At 32.9% G+C, this 24,387-nt stretch overlaps 1 protein-coding gene across 19 annotated transcripts in view; it reads left to right on the top strand.

The window, feature by feature from the left end:
- The window catches only part of TRIQK (triple QxxK/R motif containing), a 94,085-nt gene that overhangs the window by 64,222 nt on the left and 5,476 nt on the right, over window positions 1-24,387 (top strand). For 16 of the 19 annotated variants that reach the window (XR_008507662.2, XR_010410603.1, XR_010410593.1 and 13 more), the window contains 2 exons: window positions 12,879-12,964; window positions 18,201-18,421. Coding sequence is in view for 3 of the 19 variants with exons in the window: in XM_045896250.3 (XP_045752206.1) it covers window positions 12,879-12,964; window positions 18,201-18,314 (200 nt within the window). In the remaining 16 variants the exon portion in view is untranslated. Of the gene's footprint in view, window positions 1-12,878; window positions 12,965-18,200; window positions 22,395-24,387 lie in introns of those variants that run through there. The other 3 variants (XM_045896250.3, XM_064588135.1, XM_064588136.1) reach the window with 1 other exon arrangement.

The raw sequence follows: 24,387 nt of genomic DNA on the forward strand, positions 1-24,387 counted from the left end.
TTACTTTTTCTTCTCCTGATTTGGATGTCTTTTATTTCTCTGTCATGCCTAATTGCACTAGCTAAGACTTTCAATACTGTATTGAATAGGAGTGGTGAGAATAGGCATCCTTGTCTTATTCCTAATATTAGAGGAAATGCTTTCAATTTTTCTCCATTAAGTATAATGTTAGCTGTAGGTTTGTCACATATCTCCTTTATTATGTTGAAGTATGTTTCTTCTATATCCAACTTCTTTTTTTTTTTTTTTAAAGATTTTATTTATTTATTTGACAGAGAGAGACACAGTGAGAGAGGGACACAAGCAGGGGGAGTGGGAGAGGGAGAAGCAGGCTTCCCACAGAGCAGGGAGCCTGATGCGGGGCTCGATCCTAGGACCCTGGGATCATGACCTGAGCCAAAGGCAGACACTTAATGACTGAGCCACCCAGGCGCCCCTATATCCAACCTCTTAAGGGCTTTTATCATCAAAGGTCTTATATTTTGTCAAATGCTTTTTCTGCATCTATTGAGGTGATCATATGATTTTTATCTTTAATTTTATGGGTGTGATATATTACATTTATTGATTTGCATATATTGAATCATCCTTGCATCCCAGGGATAAGTCACACTTGGCCATAGCATATAATTTTTTTAATGAATTCTTGAAATCAGTTTGCCAATATGTTGTTAAGAATTTTTGCATCTATATTCATCAGGGATATTAGTCTATAATTTTCTTTTACTGTGGTATCCTTATCTGGTTTTGGTATCTAAGTAATGCTGGCTTCATAGAATGAGTTGGGAAGAGTGTGAAAGAGTTTAAGGAGGATTGGTGTTGATTCTTTAAATGTTCAGTAGAATTTTCCAGTGAAGCTGTCTGGTCTTCGAGTTTTCTGTGTTGGGAGTTTTTTGATTACTGATTCAGTCTCTTTACTCATTAGTTTGTTCATGTTTTCTATTTCTTCCTGAGTTAGTCTTGGTAGGTTGTGAGTTTGTAGAAATGTATCCGTTTCCTCTAAGTTATGTAACTTGTTGGCAAATCATTGTTGATAGAGGTCTCCTTCATATTTCTGTAGTATCAGCTTAATGTCTCCTCTTCCTTTCTAATTGTACTTATTTGAGTCTTCTTTTTTTTTCCTTAGTCTAGCTAAAGGTTATGTTAATTTTGTTTATGTTTCCAAAGAACCAGCTTTTAGTTTCATTGATCTTTTCTATTGTTTTTCTGGTCTCTCTTTCATTTATTTCTGCTCTGATCCTTATTATTTCCTTCCTTCTGCAAACTTTACGCTTTATTTATTTATTTTTTTTCTAATTTCTTGTGGTGTAAAGTTATGTTGTTTGAGGTCTTTCTACTTTCCTAATATATGTTTACTGCTATAAACGTTCCTCTCAGAACTGCTTTTGCCGCAACCCACACTATTTGATTTGAAACACTATTTGACTGTTTTGGTATGTTGTTTTTCCATTTTATTTTTGTTTCAGTTTTTTTTTTTTTAATTTCCTTTTGATTCCTTTTTTGACCCAGTGTTTGTTTAGAAGTGTGTTGTTTAGTTTCCGCATATTTATCGATCTTCTCACTTTCTTTTTGTTGTTGATTTCTAGTTTTATTTCATTGTGATCAGTGAAGATAGTTGGTATTATTTCAATTTTTTAAAATTTGCTAAGATTTGTTTTGTGACTTATCATATGATCTAAGCTGGAGAATGTTCCATGTGCACTTGAGAAGAATGTTTATTTTGGTGCTATTGGATGGAATGTTCTGTATATGTCTATTAAGTCCATTTGTTGTAAAGTGTGGTTCATTACAAAGTTTCTTTGTTGATTTTCTGTCTGGGTGATCTATCCATTGCTGTATAATGGGGTATTGAAGTCCCCTGCAATTATTATATTATCATCTATTTCTTCCTTAAGATCTGTTATTATTTACTTCATAATATATCTTGGTGCTCAAATGTTAGGAGCATATACATTTGCAACTGTTATATCTTCTTGAGGTACTGATCTCTTTGTCATCGTATAATGACCTTCTTTGTGTCTTGTTACTTTTTTGTCTTGAAGTATATTTTGTCTGATGTAAGTATGGCTACACCTACTTTCTTTAGGTTTCTATTTGCTTGGAATATCACCTTCCACCCTTTCACTTTGAACCTATGTGTGTTTTTAGAGCTGAGATGAGTCTCCTGTAGGCAGCATATAGTTGGGACTTGTATGTGTGTGTTTGTGTGTGGGTTTTTTTTTTTTAACCTATTTGGCCACTCTGCTTTTTGATTGGTGAGTTCAATCCCTTTACATTTAGAGTGATTATTGCTAGGTAAGGATTTACTACAGTCATTTTATCTTTTGCCTTCTGGTTACTCTGTCTTTCCATTGTTTCTTTTCTTTTTTTTTTTTTTTTATGAGAGAGAGAGAGAGAGAGCACATGAGAGAGGGGAGCGGGAGAGGGAGAAGCAGACTCCCCGCTGAGCAGGGAGCCCGACACGGGACTCGATCCCGGGATTCCAGGATCATGACCTGAGCCGAAGGCAGTCGCTTAACCAACTGAGCCACCCAGGCGCCCTTTCCATTGTTTCTTTCATCTTCTTTTTCTGTCTTTTTAAGTTAGTGGTTTTCTGTGATGATTTGCTTTGTCTCCCATTTTTGTTTCATGCCTCTCCTCTAAATTTTTGTTTTGTAGTTACTACAAGGTTTGTATAAAAAATTTGATGAATAAAACAGTCTTTTTTTTCTGCTGATAGTAGTTTATCTTCATTTGCGTAAGGGTTCTGTCATTTCATTCTTCCCCTTTTATATTTTTGATGACACAAATGATCTCTTTTACACTGTGATTTTCTTACCAAGTTGTAGTAGCCATATTTTTCATGTTCTTTTCCTTTTACCTTTCTGCTATAATTAAGAGTTTAATATATTCTAAAAGAGATTATTTTTTAAAAGAAAAGATTTATTTATATATTTGACAGAGAGAGAACTTGAGCAGGGGAAGGGGCAGAGGAAGAGGGAGAGAGAATACTCAGGTAGAGGCCCTCCTGAGTATGGAGCCCCGATGCAAAGCTGATCCCAGGGCCCTGAGATCATGACCTGAGCTGAAATCAAGAGTTGAGACACTCAACGAACTGAATCACCCAGGTGCCCCTATTTTAAAAAAGATTCTAAATCTAATTCTGACTGACTTCTTATCACCTTAATCAGTTTTATGTCCTTTTGTCCTTTCTTTTCAGCTTGAAGTGCTTATTTCAACACTTCTTATATGGCAGGTCTAGTAGCAATGAACTTCCTCAACTTTAATTCTCTGGGAAAGCCTTTATTTCTCCTTTATATTTGAAGAATGACTTTGCCAGGGAGGGTATTCTTGGGTGGCAGTTTTTATCTTTCAATATTTTAAATATATCGTTCCATTGTCTCCTGACCTGTAGAGTTTTTGCTGAGAAATCTACTCATAATCTAACAGGCATTCCTTGGTGGGTTACTGTCTTTTTTTCCCTGGCTGTCATTAAAATTCTTTTCATTGACTTTCAGCAGTTTTAATAAAATGTGTCTTGGAGTTTTTTTTTTTTTTGCATTGAGTAATAAGGTGTTCTATAAGCTTCATGGAATTATATCCATTTCCTTCCCAGATTTGGGAAGTTCTCAGCTATTCCTTACTTAATTAAACTCTCTGCCCTCTTTTCCCTCTCTTCTTCTGAAATATCCATTATTTTTACATTGGCTTTTCTAATGGAGTCTGATAGCTCTTGTAGGATTTCATCACTTTTTAAAAATCTTAGTTCTTTCTCATCTTCTACCTGAATCATTTCTAGATGCCTGTTTTCTAGCTTGTGAATTCTCTCTTCCATCTGATCTGCTGTACTTACATGCATTCTAATACATTCTTTATCTCATTTATTGAATTCTTTACCTCCAGAATTTCTGTTTGGTTCTTATTTAGAATTTCAATCTTTTTGGTAAAGTACTCCTTTTGTTTGTTAATTTTATTCCTGAAATCTTTTTATGGCCTTTCTGAGTTTTCTTGTAGCTCATTGAATGTCTTCATTACAGCTATTTTGAATTCTTTTATCCATTAGATTGCAAAATTTCATATCTTTGGGTTCAGTTGCAGGGAAATTGTCATTTTCTTTTAGTGATATATTATCATGATTTCTCATTTTTGATGAAAAGTGCTTCTGAAAATAGTGCTCACCTTTCTTGTTTAGTCAAGATTTTGTTTAATGTGATTCTAATAGTTCAACAGGTTGGTAATTAGGAGCCTTCCTTTTTGCCTTCCAGAAGGTAGTGGCATAGCATAATCTTTTGGTTTTTCTTATCAGAGCTGACTTTGTGCTAAGGTTGGGAGTCCAGGCATTAAAAAAAAAAAAAAAAGGCTGGTGGCAGAGTGGTGGTAGGTGTGTATTTAGCTCTTGGGGCTGTGGGTGTGTCCACAGCTCTATTGAGGGTTCCATGATTGTGGAAGAAGGATTCCCAGAGGAATGTGGCTGATTCTATTGCCAGAACCCTGAGGCAGACAGCAGGAGACACTTTCCTTCAGTTCTTTTTGTCTGTCTACTTCCCTCCTAAGAGAGAGCAATGGATTCCCCAGCTGCAAAACACAAAACTGGGCAGACCCCATTTACCACCTTCACCCTCCACCTCTTCTGCCAGAAAGATTGTGCTGGCCCATAGCCAAACCTGCAGCAGTCTTCTCTGCAGCTGCCACCTCTGGTGCAACTCCCCTTGCTCCACTGCCCCCTCTGCTATCCAGTCCACCCACTTTTGGGTGCATGAATAAATGGGTCTCTTGAGTGTCCTGGTATGTGCTGCAGAGGGGCTTTTCTTTGGTTATGGATGTCTAATTAGTTGTAAATGAAAGGGCAAGGAAAAAAGGAACAACTTATGCTGCCATGATGCTGACCTTACTCTCGTACTTTTATTTTATTACCTATAAAGCTCTTTTTCTGACTTGAGAGACTACAGTGACATTTTGGCCCTCTAAGCATTCATGTTTCTTGAGTCTTTGCACTTTGATTTTCCCAGTATTTGGAATTGCTTCTACCAGATATCAACATGACTTCCTCCCTAAAGTCATCTAAGTATCTGGTCGAGTGACATCAAGTAATAATGCCAAGTGGCATTATCAAGGAAGCCTTCCCTGACCACTCTATCTGAAACAATACTTCTCTCCCTTTTATTTTCTGCCCCTCACCAACTCTGTTTTTCTTTTTAGTGCTTTTTATCACTTAAAGATTTTAAGTAATCGCCACACCCAATGTGGGACTCAAACTTACAACCCTGAGATCAAGAATCGCATGCTCTACTGACTGAGCCAGCCAGGCATCCCCCAGTAAATAGTTTTGAATGAATGGATGAATGAAAGAGTTGTTTAGAAAACAATATAAAAATTCTCATGACCATAAGGGAACATTTTCAATTATGCTTAAATAGGTATAAGATTAACTAGGAAAACTTATATTCAGTGATATGTTCTAATGTCACACTATTCTCAGAGGTTCTGGCAATTCTCTCTACTAACCTTAAAAAATAATGACTTATGCAAAAAAAATGACTTATGCAAATAAAATTTTGGATGCAGGTGAAAATTATTTATATAAAAACTATTATATATATTTTTTCTTATATTTTTCTTGTTTCCTGAGGAAAATTATTAATATTTTGTTACTTGCTAGCCAAAATAACCTTACTTCAGAGATTTTACCTTCTACTCAGTAACTATGTGCATATACTAATAATTTGGGAATCAGTGCTGAGATTAGTTTAAAGAGCAATTTTATCACATATTTTTCTGTGTGAAAATGCAAGTTTTAATATTTCTTAATTTTGAAATGTCCATTTTTCCACATTAAATCCAGATTCATTTTGAAAAAAAAAAAAAAAAAAGCTAAAATCTATTACAGAATAAATACTAAAGCCACACATCCTAAGTGTATTTTTGTCTTATGTAAGTTCTTGTAAATCCAGATATTCATATAAAAATAAATTTATTTTATTGTTCTAAGTGTATTATTTAGCTGTATCATTATCGTAATTGGGGAGGACTTTTTCACTTTCTCCCCAAGAACGATCTAGAATTTTATATGCAAAAGGAGTTTTGTAATGAGTAATTCACATTGGCACACTCTCTATTTGTTAAGAATCTCAGATTGATTTGAAGGAATTTTAACTCTCCATGTCATGATTTTTAGAGAAATTTTCTGTTTGGATTGGTAATCTTAGTAATGCAATTATTTAAATGTATTTTCCTTATTAAGAACTATACATAATGGATAATAGAATCTGTATTCTTACCAAGCCATAAAAGCAGTTTCCCATATTATAGAATTTTGTACTAGAATATTAATTTTGCAACTTTAATTTAAACATACAAAGATGGCATTTTATTAGTATAAATAAATCTCATTAGTAAGTTTAAATTATATGTAGTTATTTTAGAGAGAATTAAAGAGAATGTTATGGCTGTTTTGATGGTGGTCATTGAGATTGGGGATTAAGAATGGCATTTGTCATAATGTATCATCCTGAACATTACATGTTTTTCTGTACTTTGTTTTGCTTTCACAATATCAAGAAAATCCTATTATAACATGAATAGTTAAAAATAATAATGTAACTTTTTAATAGTACAGATCTAGCAACTTCAGGATACTCTTCAATTTTTTAAACCAGTCACAAAACTGGAGAGAAGAGTAGTAGGAAATTTTATTTCACAATTAAATCACAGATATTATCTAAAGATAAGTTGTAGTTTTTATCACGAATCTAAAGTTTCAGTAACAAGAGTATAATACTCCTAACTATGCATGTGCCTTTCACATTTTATTGCAAAACTATTAAGCTATAATAACATACATCCAATAGGGACAACAATGTCTTGCCTGGCATTTTTAAGGAAAACACACCTGTGCTACACCAGTCTATTCACTTTTATAATTCTTTCCTTGCTTACTGAATCTCAGTAAGCACATTAGGCTTTGTTGGTTTTTTTTTTTTTTTTTTTAAGATTTTTATTTTTATTTATTTGAGACAGAGAGAATGAGAGACAGAGAGCATGAGAGGGAGGAGGGTCAGAGGGAGAAGCAGACTCCCTGCCGAGCAGGGAGCCCGATGCGGGACTCGATCCCGGGACTCCAGGATCATGACCTGAGCCGAAGGCAGTCGCTTAACCAACTGAGCCACCCAGGCGCCCGGCTTTGTTGGGTTTTAACTGATCTTAATTCCATCTTTCTCTGCTCATCCTTGCAACTATTGTAGTTGTGAAAAACAGTGCCCTGCAGTCAATGGAGAAGGCAGAATGTGTTTGGAGCTATGCAACATTCCATCCTCAGAAAATTGTCCCTATCTGACCTGTCTGGTAACTCACTGAAAAGCCTCATTCTCAAAACTTGTCCTTATTTGACTAGACTTAGAGCTCACTCTGTGTGAAGAGCCCTCTCCCAGAATTGGACACAGTCAGTGGCAAGTTTTTAACATTGCAACTACTTGAAGCAGCATTACTAGCTGGGACTAGCAGGGGGCTGTCCTAAAAATATTAAAAAACTGGGAATGAGATGTCCGTAGGGTCTTTAAAAATCTCCAACATAGATTTCTGGAAATCTAGAAAGCCACAAGCCTGTGGTTTGCCCAATAAAGACCTGAAAAAGCTGTAAAATTTCTCACTTCTTGCTGACCTTGAGGAAGCTAGCAGGAAGTGAAGGCTAAGACAGGACTAAAAACTCCTGTCAGAGCTTGGAAAATATATACCAACATATAAATATATACCAACATATATACTCCACACAGCTCCCCAGCAAAGCTGGAAGACATTGGTTCAAAGCATTTAAGAGAATATTTGTCCATTCTTTAGATGAACATTAAGCTAAGTGGCTGCATATGACAACAATACAGACTTTACAGAATTAGACCATAAAAGTCATTAAAAAAACAAACAAAAAAACCAACAAAAGAAAAACAAACAGCAGCAACAACATTATAGGGGGGATATGATTTGCAGAGTTGCCACATTACATTATTTGATATGTCCAGTTTCTACAAGGATTATAAAATGCATAAAGAATCAGCAAAGTGTGCTCCATACACAAAAAAAGGATAATAGAACTTATTTCTAAGAAAGGTCATATCTTGGACTTACTGAACAGAGACTTTAAGTCAGCCCTTTGAAATATGTTCAAAAAACCAAAGAAAATCCTGTCTAAAGAATTGAAATATGAGAATAATACCTCACAAAATAAAGCACCTCATTACAGAAATATAAATTATGTGTATTTTAAAAAGCAAATAGAAATTCTGGATTTGGAAAATACAATGATTATAAAAATTTCACTAGAAGGACGTCACAGCAGATGTGAACTGACTGAAGAATCAGGGAACATGAAGAAAAGTTAATTGAGATTTTCTGAGGAACATGAAGAAAAAAGAATGAATGAAGAATGACAAAATATGAGCAGAGACACAAAGACCTGTAGGACACCATCCGTCATACCAACCTATGTACAACAATACTTCCAAAATGAGAGAAGAGAGAGGGTCAGAAAGGGTATTTGAAAAAATAATATCCAAAAACTTCCCTAATTTGATGAAACACTTTGATTTTTTTAGTAGTTTTGCCTTTTTTTTAAATTATGTTATGTTAGTCACCATAGAGTTTGATTTTTTTATCCAAGAACCTCAATAAATTTCAAGTAGGATAAACTCAAAGAGATCTACACTGGGCTACATTATAGTCAAACTGTTGAAAGTCAAACATAAAGAATGATTGTTGAAAGCAGCAAGAGAAAAGTAACATATTACATATGATGTGCTGAAAGCAATAGATGGCCAGCCAAGAATTCTATATCCAGCACAACTGTCCTTTAAAAAAGGGAGAAATTAAGATATTTTTGGATAAACAAAACCAGATAATTTGTTAATAGCACACCTGCCCTGCAAGAAACACTAAAGGAAGTCCTTGAGGCTGGAATGGAAGTACACAAGATAGTAAGTCAAATCCATATACAGAAAGCAACAACAGCAAAAACCTAACACCAGTAAAGGTAACCACATAGATAAATATAATAGAAGTCTACATATGTTTTCTGTCTGTAACTTTTTTCCTCTCCTTGCTAATTTATGAGATGCTGCTAAAGCAGTACTTCGATGGCAATTTACACCTGTTAAACACTATGTTTATAAAGAGGAAAGATTTCAAATCAATAACCTAGCTTTCTGCCTAGACAGGTTAGAATATGAAAAGAGCAAACTAAACCCAAAGCTGAAGAAAAGGAAATAATAAGGATTAGAGTGGAAAAAACATAAAGAGAAAAACAATAAAAAAATAATCAATAAAACAAAAGTTTGTTTAGAAAGATCAACATGATTGAAAACCTTTAACACGTTAAAAAAAAACCACAGAACACTCAGATTACTAATATCATTAATGAAACAGAGTACATTACTATCGATCTTAATATAAAATGGATTATAAAGGAATACTATAAACAGATAATCTAGATAATCTAGATGTAATAATACTAATACAAGTTCTGATACAAAGCTACCAGAACTCTGATCCATTCCTGGTGGGAATATGAAATGTTATAGCCACTCTGGAAAATGGTTTGGTAGTTTCTTACAAAGTTAAATATATACTTACCATATGACTCCAGTAGTCCTACTCTAGATAAATTGAAAAATTGTGTTCATGTAAAAACCCATACACCTGTGCTTATAGGTAGCTCTTGTACTTGCCAAATACTATACATAACCGAAAAGCACTTCAGTGAGTGAATGAATAACAAACTCTGGTACCTTCATATAATGGAATATTAATCAACAATAGAGAAGAATGAATCGGTGATTCATACAACTTGGGTAAAACTTAAAGGCCTTATGCTGAATCAAAGAAGCCATTGTCATGTTATTGCCATATTACTGAAAAGACACGGCTATAGAAATGGATAGTAGCTCAGTGGTTGCCAGAAATTATGGCTGGGAGGAGGCGTGGATACGAAAGGATAGCATGGGGAGTTTTTTGAAATAGAATTCTTCTGTACTGTGATTATGGTAGTAGTTACATGAATCTATAGAAGAGCATTAAATTTCATAGAACTGTATACCAAAAGGAAAAAAAAGTCAATTTCATTGTGATAATTTAAGAATAAAATATAATAAAGTAGTATTATAAGATTATATTAGAGAGAGGAAGCATAAATCACTCAATCAGGAAGCTTGGAGATGCAGAAAAAAAGCTTTTGTTGCTTAAACGATGCCATAGGAAATGAAAATACAGAAATATGATGAATGGTGTCATTAAACAGAGAAACTAAATAATTGAGGCCCCAGATTAGCTTCATAGGCTTGAATTCTCCAGGTTTCTTCTCATATAAAAGGTAATGAGCAATTGTCAAACAGCTACTTTGGTTATTGCATTATTGATATAACCAAAATCAGACCCAACTATGTCTAAGAATCCATCTACATATAAAATCTAGATTATTATATATGTTATATACATACATATATATACATATATGCACATATATACATATATATGTATTTTTTTCTAAGTACTCAGAAGTCAGGGGCTTCTGTATTTTACATTTTTTACAATTGTGTAGGCATAGGTATCCTTCTTGAAGCCATAAAAAATTTAAATGTTGAAAACTTCTTTAGGTATAATAGAAATATCTAGTTTTAGTTATAAAGAACAGATGCCTCTGTAAACGTTTTCATTTAATAGACTGAAACCTCGTTTTTCAGTATGTACTTTTGGATATCATAGTTAGCAAGCAGAATGCTAAACTACTGACAGATGCACTATTTGGAAAGTACCAGGTGTAAATAATTTTTAAAACCATCTATTTATTATAAATACAGTTTCAAATGTTCATGTCAACTTTAATATGAATCTAGAGGTATTATTCTCTAAGAGATACAGGGGTTGAATTGAAATGGAACACATTATTTAACCAATAAGTTATATGGCAAGTGAAGTAGAATGATAAATTCTCACTTTAACCTTGACTCTTTGAGGTATATTTGAATCTGTTTTATGGCAGACACGTCATCCAGAATAATGCATATGTGTATGTAAAACATTTGGGTTAAGATAATCCTTTTTCCATTTATTTTTTCCCATTGCACCCAGAGATTATTATAGGGTATATATAAGAGAAAACAAGAAATGACTTTTTGGCCTCAGATCTATAATCTTCAAATTTCTTTTTAGATTCTCCTTAGAAATTTGCTTTGTAACCCTGAGTGGAGGCATTTGATGTGTCACCATTTTCATTGTTCTGAACTGTTTGTATCTCAGCAGGAATAATGACATGAATAGTTTGACTGTTGAGATGTGAAATCAGAGTGAATACTTGTCAAGGCTTTTTCAGCAAAATTAAATGTTGCTAATTTAAAATGGGTCAGAGTAATATTTTTCTGTAGTTTGTTCATTCCACAATTTAAATTTAGATCATTTGATGTACATTTTTACAATTGGTTCATTTCTGGATCATTAAACCTTATCCCATCAAATAATATTTATTAAGCTTCCGCATGTTCATAGATCCAGAATGACGGCTATAGATAGCAGTTAAGGAAATAGCATACACTGGTCTTTAAAAACAAAAAAACAAAACACCAATACGTAGCTCTTCAGCCAAACAAACACTTTTATGTGTCTAATGAACACAAATAGAGCATTTCTTCATTACTCGCATCCTTTTGACTAACTTCTCCCTGCCATTTCTAATTCTAAAAATCTATATGGATTTTAAAGGCACTTTTGAATCATTAACAAAGACATTTTATTGCACATTAACTTTTATGATATACTGTAGTGTAGATCAATTGTGTTCAGATTTATTTCAATGTGAGGAAGATGTGGAACTTAAAGTTGGAAGTTGTATTATTTACATAAAGGAGATATAGAGGTAAGATTTGGAAAAGAACCAATCATGAAGGAAAGGGAGTAAGATAGAAACAAGGCAAACTAAAAGAGAGATTACATGGTTTTATGCTAACTCCCACACAGAGTGATATGCTGTATTTGAGACCCATTGACCCAGTTCTTAGTTAAAAGTTCTTTTGGTTAACAAAAGAGTATATTATTCTAGTCAAAGTTTTTGTTACTCTTGTTTTGTTTTTTGTTATGTTAAATCTATTTTCTTCACAAGTTATGTAACTCATTAGTTACATACAGGTTACACGCAAACTCAGGTTTGTTACTCATTAGTCATCAAATGGTACACAAAAAAGGAAATTTGGTGATGTTAACTAACTTAGTTTTGTTCGTCTTTGGCTGTGAAATATGGTAGAGAAGATTGGAACTAATATCTAAATGTAGCTTTCCTACATCTTTTATTTAGCCATATTTATTCTGTCCTCTCTTAAGAGCAAACAAAGTTAAAAATGTATTTTTCTAATGAATTCAGTGACTGAAAGTTAAGTATTTACTTAACTTTCCTTAGTTTCTTACAGAAAACTTGAGGATATTCCTCAAATTGATTATTTGGGTATTTTATATATCCCTAATAAAATAAATTTATAAGGAGCTCTTATTCTTCATGTAGGAAGATGAAATTAACTTACCTATTAATGGGATCTTATGTATACTCATTTACCCATTTGTTTCTAAATGCTTCCGAAAGGTTTACTGTCTTTACCTTAAACATCCTACTCTCTAAAATTAGTTTTTATCTTTTTAGCTCTTCACTGGACATCAAATCAAAGATGTCTGTTGGATCTTCTTCCTGCAGAAAATTGAGAGAGGAGATGTTGACCTTAGGGTGACAAGTTTATGGTTTCCAAAACTGGGAGCTACTTCGCAACTCTGTGTCCCAGTCTTACTGTATTTAAACATTCTTTGACATTTCAGATGGCTGTTACACTTGAATTATATATAAGCATAGCTCATTGCCTGAAATTATTTCTTTCTAGGTAAACAAGATTATAAAAAAACCAAACCTATTTTACGAGCAACCAAATTAAAAGCAGAAGCAAAGAAAACAGCAATAGGGATAAAGGTACCTGTATTTGGTAACTTTAAAATTTGATATATGCATGCCATTTCATTTTCTAAAGCTGAATTGCATAAATGTTGAATGCTAAATGTTTTATGACATTTCAAAATCAAAGTCAATGCCAGAATTGAAGGTTTTTAAAGGAATTTACTTAATGGGAAACATCATTCTGATCAGGTCTTAAAACACAATGTCACATAAGAAAACCAGTTATACAGAAAGTTGCAATTTATTTTTTCCTCTAGCTACCGTGTATATTGTTCAAATATTTCAGTGATTTATGTGGCCTGAATAAAAAACTTCTTTTAATTTCAATAAATTTAATTTTATGGTTATTGAAATTTTAGTTATAATTATATATACTTAGATCATTAATATATGTAATTTTACTCTGTGTATTATTATTGTTGTCAGTACTCTCTATGATGAAATTCTAATGATATCCCCAAACTTGTTCTTTTAGAAAACCAGTGTTTTAACTGCTTAAGAGGGATAAATGCATCTGAGAATGATGTTAGCAGATATTAATCCAATGTGCTAGCACAATGAAGTTCAACAAAATTACGTTTACATTATTACTCATGTCAATTTTTTGCCAAGTATTTAGAGGTGAACCAAACTATAAATACAAAAATTAACTTGATGGTTCTACTGTCAAATGTGTAAAATTAAAGTGACTAGTATATACTTTATTTAAATATTAAAATATTAAAAGGAGATTTTGGTTTTTATCTGGCAGATGAAAAATCAATTTTTCTAAGTTATAGCTTATAGCAAATGCCAAGGTATTACTACTAGGCTGTAACAGCTGTTGAACTGCCAGATGATATATTTGGTTGTCTTCCAGAATTTGCTATTATGATCACGAAACACTGCCTTCTTTTTACTCTTGATTGCTGATTTTGATCAAGCATTGCTGTGTGATACGGTATGTTTTCACAACACAATCCCCTCAGTTAGTGCTGTGTGTCAGTTTTTAATGAAAAAAAAAGTAAATTGCCTTTTTTTGAAAAGAGAGATGATTAATCTTTTGAAGTTTTCTTCTAATTTCACATGAAATTTTATTCATCTTTAAAATTATTTCCATGACATGATATTTCTAAAAGCATTAGTTAGGGCTTTTTTTCTTTCTTTATTGTACAGTTAGTTACCTGGTGATTGTCTCTTATAGTGAGAGCATTATTTGTAATTTTCCACCAAGGCACTATGTCACTCACTTTTATCTCTCTGTTTTGGTTTTGGGGTTTTTTTTTTTTAAAGAAAGATATTGGGGTAGCAAAATCCACTTGTGGCACAATATAATGAACAGCTATAAATCAGAATTTGAGAAATGGTGCAGCCATTCATTTATTAATATATATATATTCTCTTTATTTGCTCTTATAATTTTTGTTATTATTTTAATTTGAGGATATGACTAGTATCAGATAAATCTACCTTATAATGCAATTATCTAATATCATTTTATAAACAATGCGGAATTTGCTTATTTTTTTGAGAAAAAAGTTTTTCTTAGATTTAATTTATGATTTAATGCATGACAGAAGAATTTCTAATGACATCTGAACATAGCTCCTTTTTAATAAGCTAACATATCATTTTGATTTGTAAACCTGTGGAAAACAGAAACCTTAACTTTAAGCATTGGTCACTTTGCTTGAAAAATTATATGAAGAGCCCATTAAAATTATATGAAACTTTTTAGAATCAGAACCATGGAGGTGTTTTACATTTCAAATCTGGCATACTAATTAGTTTGCTCTGTCAAACTTTGATTGCCTTGTCATTTTAGCATAGGATTTTAAATAACGAAGTTTCTTTCAGCAATTGCCATTTAATGCTGTTTAATTTCCCCAGTGAGTGATTTTATCCATATTGATAATGTCAGAGAAGCAACTAAGGACTAATGAACATCAAACATGTTTGACTCTTATCTAGTTGATATAGGATGACCATAATATTATAGTATTTTATCACTTTACTGCTTATTTTTAAAATGAATCATAGTTATGCTCTTAAAATAATTTAAATCTATAGAAAATATGAACAGCTGCATGGAATAGAAAAATGCCAGCCATGACAACACTGAACACGGAAGAAAGAGGCCTAGGAACACGTTTCTCTTGCCTCTTCCTGTTGTCATGATCTAGCTAAGTCTAACCTGACATATTTGCAAAAGCAATTATGCCATTACCTCACAGGGTTGTCAGAAGAGTTAAATAATACCACAAAAACAGTTAACATTGAACCCAGGACATCAAATTCACTTATGAATTGTTAGCTGATTGAGAAAATATTTCTTTGAATTAGCCATTGCTGGTTTGTACAAATAAGACTTCCTTGGTTGTTTGTCAGTGGCCTTAAGATCCCCCACTTCAACTCAGGCTGCATTGTGGTATTATATTGCATATTATAAAATGTTCTTAGTTTTGCTGTGGAGATACTGATATTGCTGTTGTAAAGTTTTCAAAGTATTACATGACTTTAATATACTTCATATATATGTTATCTAAATCTTATTCAGTCCTTCATTTTTTGTTTAGAAATGCTGTAAGTATTACAATGTTGTAGAACCTATAGAAAGAAAGATGACCAAGACAGGATCATCTGGGAGGAATTTATACAGGAAATAACTTCCAGATTTCATTACCACATAAAATCAAATCAACAGTATTGACTGAGAGATCTAGGACTGGAGATGTGTAAGGAATACACAATACAGTCTTTATGCTCAAAGACTTTTAGTGCCTTTTTGTAAACATATGTTTAGTAATTGAAAATGTTTTGGGAGAACAGTAATGATTCAGAATAAGATGTGAATATTATTGTGTCAAAATCTAGAATTAATTTCCGTTTAGAAGCTATTTTATTTCCTGTGTCTTACCAATGTAAACAAAATGTTGTAATTTTTGATCCAGTAATGAGTGCTACCTAAAACATATTAGCACAATTAAGATTTCCTATTTGGTTGCTGTTCAGTTAGATTATTTTTTAAGAATTACAACTTCATTAAAAATTTTTTAGAATGTAAATACCCATATTTCCTAGTATTTAGAAGAAAAAAGATAATTCATATTTGTTAATTAATTAGTTCATTTGAAAGGTTTATTTGAAAGGTGTAATCTAATAAAAGAATAAGTATCAAAAATTTAATTTATCTGTTACATAAATAAAATCTTCAAGTGTCAACCAGATCCTGTGAACAACCTCTTGGGATGAGACATCTGGAAACGTTATTTCTTCTTTTTTTGTGATTTCAGATGTAAAACTAAAAATGGCCAGGGGGTGGGGGGTCATAAATGCCTACAGGTCTCTAAGTTATGGTTAGTGTCACCAGTATCCTGCAAGCAGTATATTCAAATGTTATCGTTGTTTAACCTCTATACATTCAGTCCCCACAACAGTATGGAGCATTTTTTTTTTAAATGATGCTATTCCTTCCCATTTAATACTCTTTAACCCTACCCCCTCCACCATATATTCAGTAGACTTCATTGAATTAATGGATCCTCTGGAGTTGTATTCTATGAAGGTTCTTGGCTTCTTACCCTTAAAACCCATTTTCATGCCTCTGGATAGCCTGAAAATATATTGTGAAGATGATAGAGAGTTTTTTGAAGGGACAAGGAGCAGTTGAAAAGCAGCAGTTAGAGGTGATTATCAAATGAGATGTGGATGATGGCCTCCAATCAAGAGTAAAAACTTTATTCTTGCTTTCAGCTTGCATGAATGGTGACTGCTGTTAAACAGTTTTGTTGTCCACTATACAGAACAGATGGAGTTTGCAGTTGTGTGTCACTTGTTTATTACATCCTCTTAAAATTAGTAGCTGTGTAACCAGATGGGTCTGGGAGCACAGCTGTGGATATAGGAATATAAATGAAACCTGTCTGATGCTGCCATGCCCTTTTGAGATGCTGAAGTGTTCCAACTGCAACAAAGAAAAATTCACTTTCATTTGACATTATATTGATGTATTAGATTAAAATAGTTGACACTGAGTCTATCAACCCCCTGATTTTTATCAATATTTATTTTCATAGCTTGGAAATCTAAATAAATGTAAATTTGAAGCTAAATATCTGTATAAAGTACCCATTTGTAATTTCAACATCCAGGTAAAAATTTCATGTCGATTATAAACCAAATTCATTTTAATGTTTTTAAAGTTTATTAGGTAGTATATGTTGAATTAGTAATTTTACATTCTGATGAAATGTAAAATATATTCACGTAAATGCAAATAACTTGCTTCTCCATAAAACAATGCTGGGAATGGGTGTGATACACAATTGAAAATTAGAAAGGCATATTAGGCTCTTTAGGATATGGAACTGGCACCAGTTGCTCTTTTTTGATCTTTTTAGCCAAATGCTATGTTAATATCGAGAATATTCCTTAATGGTATGTGTGTAAGTCTGTGTGTGTTGTATACTGCACAGTCTATATTTCATATAAATATGAAGTTTATGGACTTCTTAAGAGATAATAGGATTTTTGCCATAATATATGTAGTAAATTTTTGGCTACTATTTTAACATAATTAATATAACCCACATCAAATCACCAAATGAAATATTCAGAATCACCCTTCACAGTTCTGATAAATTATAGTGTATCTTGCTTCGTGAACTAAGAGTCTTCAGTTTTGTCCCCCCACGTTATAAACTATGGAATTTAGAGTTTAAATTTAGTTTCAACAAAATAATATTTAATAAAGATTTACAGAGACATAATTTAGAAACTGGCTATAATAGCAGTTTCTTCCTATTAGAAAAAGAAAGATACATGTTTTAAAATCATGTCCTAAAGCTGAAACTAATAACAAATTAATTGAAGCAACAAATAAAGTTAAAGATACTCAAATAGAGAAGAGAGAAACTGTGTTGGCACAAACTACACTGCTTGCACCCAACATCTTGATATTCAAACTATGCAAATATATCAAAATTATAAAGTTTAATTTTACTATTAGAAAAGCACAAATTACATAGGAATAATAATAGAAATGAGTCACCCACAGATGTACTTGTCATTGCAGTTGGTATTGTCAAGTACAAAATAAGTTACTTTACTAAATGACAAGAAGTGTTAAACAAAAAGAATGTGATTAATTAGGTTCAAATTATTATTCTAGATGATGGAATTATATCGCTATTTTCTCTGATGAAATTCATAACATTAACCAATCTCTTTTCATCAATTTCAAACCTTTTTTTTTTTTTTTTTCCCTCCTCAGGAAGTTGGCCTCGTACTTGCAGCTATATTGGCCCTCCTACTGGCTTTCTATGCTTTCTTTTATCTCAGACTGTCCACAGATGTTGACCCTGATCTGGAAGGAGATGAAGATTAGCTGAATGGCAATCAATGCATTAAAGGGAAATAATTTTACAAAAGCACCCCTTGGGACCAATACTTTCTAAAGTACTGAAACTGGAACATCTTGAATTCTTTCTGCTGGTATTTTCAGTTTTCAGAAATATCTTTTTAAATAGTTGCATAGGATATCAAGAAAAGAACCTTACCTAGCAATGGAGTATAATGTATGCTACCGGATACTTTTATAAATCTTTCTACTTTGACAAACAACCTATTCATGGTGCGTTTAGATTAAATGGAAAACAGATCCTAAATTCTTCTGGTGTCTTAGCCAATTTATGTGTATAACTCCATCACTTACAGATTACTAAATCTATTTTTGTTCCATATACGTCGTAAGTAAAAGTATATATCCTCATTTACAGAAACATTCTCAAATCACATTCAGAGCCTAAGAAGCAAGGAAAAGTCATGGGAAATTTTTCATTTTACAAAGAAGCCCTGCCTTCTTTCCAGACATATTTTATATCATTAGAGAGACTATCTGCCATACATCTACAGTAATCTTTTTCCTTCTTTGCCAACTGTTCAGTGCACATGTGCTCCATCAGAAATGGCACCTGGATGACAGAAGCTCAAGAGTCACATATGTCTGTAAAATAGAGTTCCTTTCCTCTTGGGCTGTCTGAACTGGTGTAAATAGAAAGTTCAGTTGATCTTGATTTTAATTAACTTATTATTGTATTAATATAAACTTGGAATTCTATTTTAATTATGTTGTTCTGGCTGCTTGCAGTATCAGTTTGCCCTTCTTGTTAGGGAGATATGCAACAATCTGTCCTTTAGTTGTGCAGGTTTTTTTTTTTTTTTTTTTTTTCACACAACAGTAACGGAAGTCCTACCTACTCAGAATAATTTTCTTGGGTTGTCTCTTAAACCTAAACAATACAAAGTTGGTTTACAAAATTACATTTTGTCTCTTGAGAGTTAATCAGAACTGTTTTGTGAAAAATAAATAATAGAAAATATATGTCTCATATTACTCACATATGTAATTTTTTTGTTTACATAAATTTTCAAGATATTTTGAATTTGTTGGAGTATAACAATCAATATATTCAATATTTTTACCAGTAATGGATTTTTTAAAAATATTTTTAGAACACATGAATACATAAAGCTTAGAAAATGAGAAAATATGTGTCCACAGCAGAGTTGTTAGTTACTACCTTATATAAAGATGTATAAAAAATTAATGGTTAGAACCATGTGCACAAAGTGTTTTATATCATATACATTGTATTTATGAAGAGCAAATAAAATGTTAAGATTGTTTCCATATTTGCCCAGAGAAGAAAGCTTTGATGAATACACTCGATATTCTTTGAGACTTTTGCAAATAGTTGAATATGACTGTGTAGCATTATGTTCTGTAGAATTTTTTCAAGTAGCATAATTTATTTCATCAATGTGAAAACAGCCCAAAGTTCCAGTATCCTCACAGATCATTTATGCCAAACATCTGAGGGCAAAATTTAGCCAGTGTTATTTACTGGATTCTACCCCTTGAAATCACAAACTCATGAGACAGACCAAGAGTTCTTATACACTCACCACAGCAGACCAATCCAAGTGGCATTTTTAGGAAAGGTTGCAGCATTTAATGCCATGTGGTATGTCTGTTCGTGAAGTGGGTGGCAAGGGAATATCCAAGCTGGCATTTTGGATATGATGGGCCTTTTCCTTTCCTGAGTGACATGCCACATGTCAAGAAATACTGCTTTTCCCCCACTCCTACCACATTTACGTGAACAATTTTCATTTAGTTATTTTACCTCCCATATGGTGTTAAAAAGTCATATTAAATAAAGATTATTTCTAATTTCAGTAGTAATTTAAATGAGAAGATATGTAATAATTGTTTATTAGATACCTATCCAAGTGAAATACAACAGAATTTACAGTATTTAAAATAGATGAGTGGGGTGCCCGGGTGGCTCAGTCGTTAAGCGTCTGCCTTCGGCCCAGGTCACGATCCCGGGGTCCTGGGATCGAGCCCCACGTGAGGCTCCCTGCTCAGCAGGAAGCCTGCTTCTCCCTCTCCCCTACTTGTGTTCCCTCTCTCGCTGTGTTTCTGTCAAATAAAATATTTAAAAAAAAAATAGATGAGTATACTCTTGGAAATGTCTGAAATTCATTACCCTGAAAAAAAAGTGTTACTCCTCCCTTCTGTTCTTGAGGTGTTCTCTTGAGGGAAAAAGGTTGTTTCTGATAGTAATAAGTATTAATCTATACATAGTATAATTATAGGCTAGTTTGGGTACCTCGTTTCCTTGATATCCTGAGACTCTGGCTAGTCCATTTGTGTAATTGACTTATGATGGCTCCAGAGAACCATAAGTCCCAAAGGCTCAAATCTGATTTTAATAAATAGCAGGTAAACTGAGACAATATATGTTTATACAACACTGTTTTCATGAAATGTAAATTTTTCAAACTCACATTAACTGGGAAGGGGCCTGTAGAGAAATTCCAGATTAAAATCTGGTTTGAATCTTTGAAGATAGAAAGGTGATATCTGGCCTACATTTTCAGCAGACCACACTTCTGAATAGTGAGTGGTGTTTGGCATAAATCTAAGACTGGCACCAGACACAAATTTTAGGCGTGGGTTTTTCTCCTCCAATAATTCACTGCTCAGAGTAATTCAGGAGACAAAAACAGAAAAATTATAATGACTTTTCAGAATGTTAGAATCTATTTGCTAACATACTCTGCAGGATAAATTTTAGCTAATGCAGCAGACTTTACATATAGCCTATGGAATACTGTGAATGAAGCTTGAAGAGTTGCTTGTTCTTATTTTGCATGCAAAATAAACATTTATAGATTCATTTGAGAGGAGATATTGTAAAAATATAACCTCATCCAGGATTTCTTTTAAAACAAATGAACAAAAAGCCTATCATAGTACAGTATAGAGTTTGCTGTTTTAAGGTGGCAAATATTTGAAGATTTTCCATCTTTTCAATTTTTCTGAAATACTTTTACCCCAACCAATGATTGCAAGATCCTGAAAATATGTTCTTATTCATTTCTGTAATTCCAGTAGTGTAGTGATCTGCACATATTTAATAAATGCTTGTTAAAATTTAAGTTAATTTCTTTTAGTGCTCTCAGAGTCTGGTACAGTTGCTGCATGTAAGAGATTATAAAAAATTATTTGCATTTAATAAATAAAACTTAGAAATCACTATATTGATTAACTCAGCATTTGACATTTATGATCATTGAATGTTCTGGGACAAGTATGTGTTTCATCCTGTTCCTGTTTAAGGTCAAAACAACTAGTGTTAAATTTGCTTAGAACAGAAACATTGATTGCTCTTTTCTAGGAAATCAAATATGTTTTTATCTTAGTATTGTTGAAAACCACCCTCAGTGTTTTTAATTTAACTTATTATATATCCTCACTCCCAACAAAAATAAAACTAAATTTTCATTATAATGCTTATATTTATGTGAAAACTAAAGCACTATATTTTCCAGATTCTAAAATGATATAGTCAATGATAATTCAGTAAATTATGATTTATTTAGATGGGCTTCAGAAATAAAACTTCTAGAAATTAAACTTAGAGAATTTTCATATATTCCATCCATAATGTAAGGTTGTTGAGCCAGAGCCTATCTAAGATAAGTACACTTACCTTGGACTTCTCTGGGGAGATTTCTACCATTTCTCCCTTAGCGGCACTGCCTTCTTTTATTAGAATTGCTCCAAGGCAGCCTGGATAGAATGGTGTTTGCTAGATTTTGTTCCACTGACATCATATCTAGAATCAGTGCAACCCACAGTAAAAAAAAAAAAAAAAAAAAGAAACCTAGCAGATGAATTCAGTGCCAACAGAAACATTCTTACTATTTTATTTTGTATTTTAGCAATGCAGGTAAATATGAAGGGAACTGGGAGAGTCACTCAAAGAACTATACCAGTGTGGAAATACCCATAGTGGGCCAGTAAATTCATTTAAAACAATTGAACTGCTGCCCTATTCAGCATAGTGCCTCATTCTTAAATAATTTTTTTATCCTTAGCAACAGACATGAGATCCTTATTTCAAGAAAAATAAGATACTTTACATGCCAGAAGATTTTTTGATGACAGTACCCCCTCCTATTCTTCATTTTTTAAAACAACAACCAAATTGGTGGGGAGGCAGCCAAAATTTGAGGTACCAATGCCTCTCGAACAGATGTCGCACCATTATTTTTTAGCTCGTTTAGATGAATAAACATGTTAAACTGTGAAGTATTACATTTTAGATTTTTTCATTAAAAAAAGAGACAATCTGTTTACTGTCCTAATTGAGACAACAATCCTTGTGGTTGCCAGTTTTGGCAGTCATAACAATGAACTATAAATATTTGAACCAACCAAGTAAATGGTGACTATAAAGGCTATAGCATGTGTAAAGTTCTGTTTTCATGGGCACCCATCTTAGTATGCCTTTTTTTTATTTCCTGACTTCTTCAAATACAATCGTGTAAATCTGAAGGTTCATGGTAAGCCTAAAAGAAATTGATTTCAATATCTAATTTCGTTCAAATTTATTATCCTTTTTAGCGTTCAGCTATCCATCTGCTTGTAACAAATTGCTTCTGCAGTTGCTCCACTGAAGGTCGCAAGGCAGGTCTTCATTGCGTTGCGTTCTCTGTACCTCCTAGGGTAACACAAAAAATCAGAGATTTTTTTTCTGTTTTCATATTTATAAAGTGAGGTTAAAGACATTGTAAGTCTCTTAAATTGCAGCAATTGGTTTTGTAAGAGAAGGTTTTATAAATAAACCATGTTGAGATAGAACTCTGGCTGTAATGTCCATGAGAAGGAGGTCACAGTTTTAGCTGCAGTGGTATGCTTTGCATGAAGTGCTGGCATGTGAGAAGTTTGTAGATCAAAGAGAAATAATCCAGACACAAACAATCATTTATTACACTAGTTCCCAAACATTGGTGATCTAGATAGCGAGTGCCCTTGTAGGCATCTTATTTAAGTACCATTGCTCCCTTTTCTACCCTTCACCTTTTCCACTATCTGCCCTAATTCTATACTCTAGGCAATCTCTAACATTTCCTCTCTCAGTTTGTCTGAACCTCACTTGTACGTTAAGTCGCATTTAACTATGTACTTACCGTATTAACTGCCTCTACTTTTTTTTACTTAGAATCAAGACTGTTTTTCCCACTCTCACTCCTTACCCCTTTTTTTAACACTGACCACATGCATTACACAAAACTAGAGAGAAGAATGAACCTCAGTATACCCATCACCTAGAGTTAACAATTACCAATATTTCGCCACTCTTTTGTTTCCCCCATTTTTTTTTTTTGTAACTTGAGGTATTTTAAAGCAAACGTCAAATAAGGTGACACTTTACCTACAAATATCTCAGTATACATCTCTGACAAGAACTTTCGTTTTTTGTTTGTTATTTGTTGGTTTTTTTTTCTTGCATTACCAGGAAGCTATTATTACAGCTAATAGGATTAGTTTTTCTTCAAATCCTTTCATACCAAGTCCATATTAGAATGTCCCTAATTGTCTTCAAGATACCTTTTTATAATAGGTTTGGATCAAGATCTGTACTGCATTTGATTGTAAGCATCTTAAATTTCTTTTATTCTATAGCAAATCTCGTTTTCTTTAATGCCACTGATTTGTTGAAGAAACCACAATATTTGTCCTCTTGAATGTCCAATATTCTAGACTTGACTATTTTCATTTTGTTATTTATTTTATACCTCTATTTTTCATATTTTCTGTAAATTAGGAGTTGGATCTTAGGCTAGATTAGATCCAGATAGTTTTGTTATTGTTATTTGTTTGTTTTTAAGGCAATAGTATGTCATAGTACTTAATGAGACACATTATCTCTGGTTGTCTCATTTATGATGATGCTGAAATTTACTGGTGGATTCATGTGCTAGTAACTTGATTCCCTCCAAAATAAGGTTTATATCAACATTTTGCCTAAAGCTTTTAGCATCTGTTTATAATTATTCCCTAGGTCTATTATCTCCTTTGATGATTTTTTGACATTACAAAA

Source organism: Mirounga angustirostris, unplaced genomic scaffold (genome assembly GCF_029215605.1).
Source record: "Mirounga angustirostris isolate CCGP_5_RB_7025 unplaced genomic scaffold, mMirAng1.0.hap1 SCAF_4, whole genome shotgun sequence".
Lineage (NCBI taxonomy): Eukaryota > Metazoa > Chordata > Mammalia > Carnivora > Phocidae > Mirounga > Mirounga angustirostris.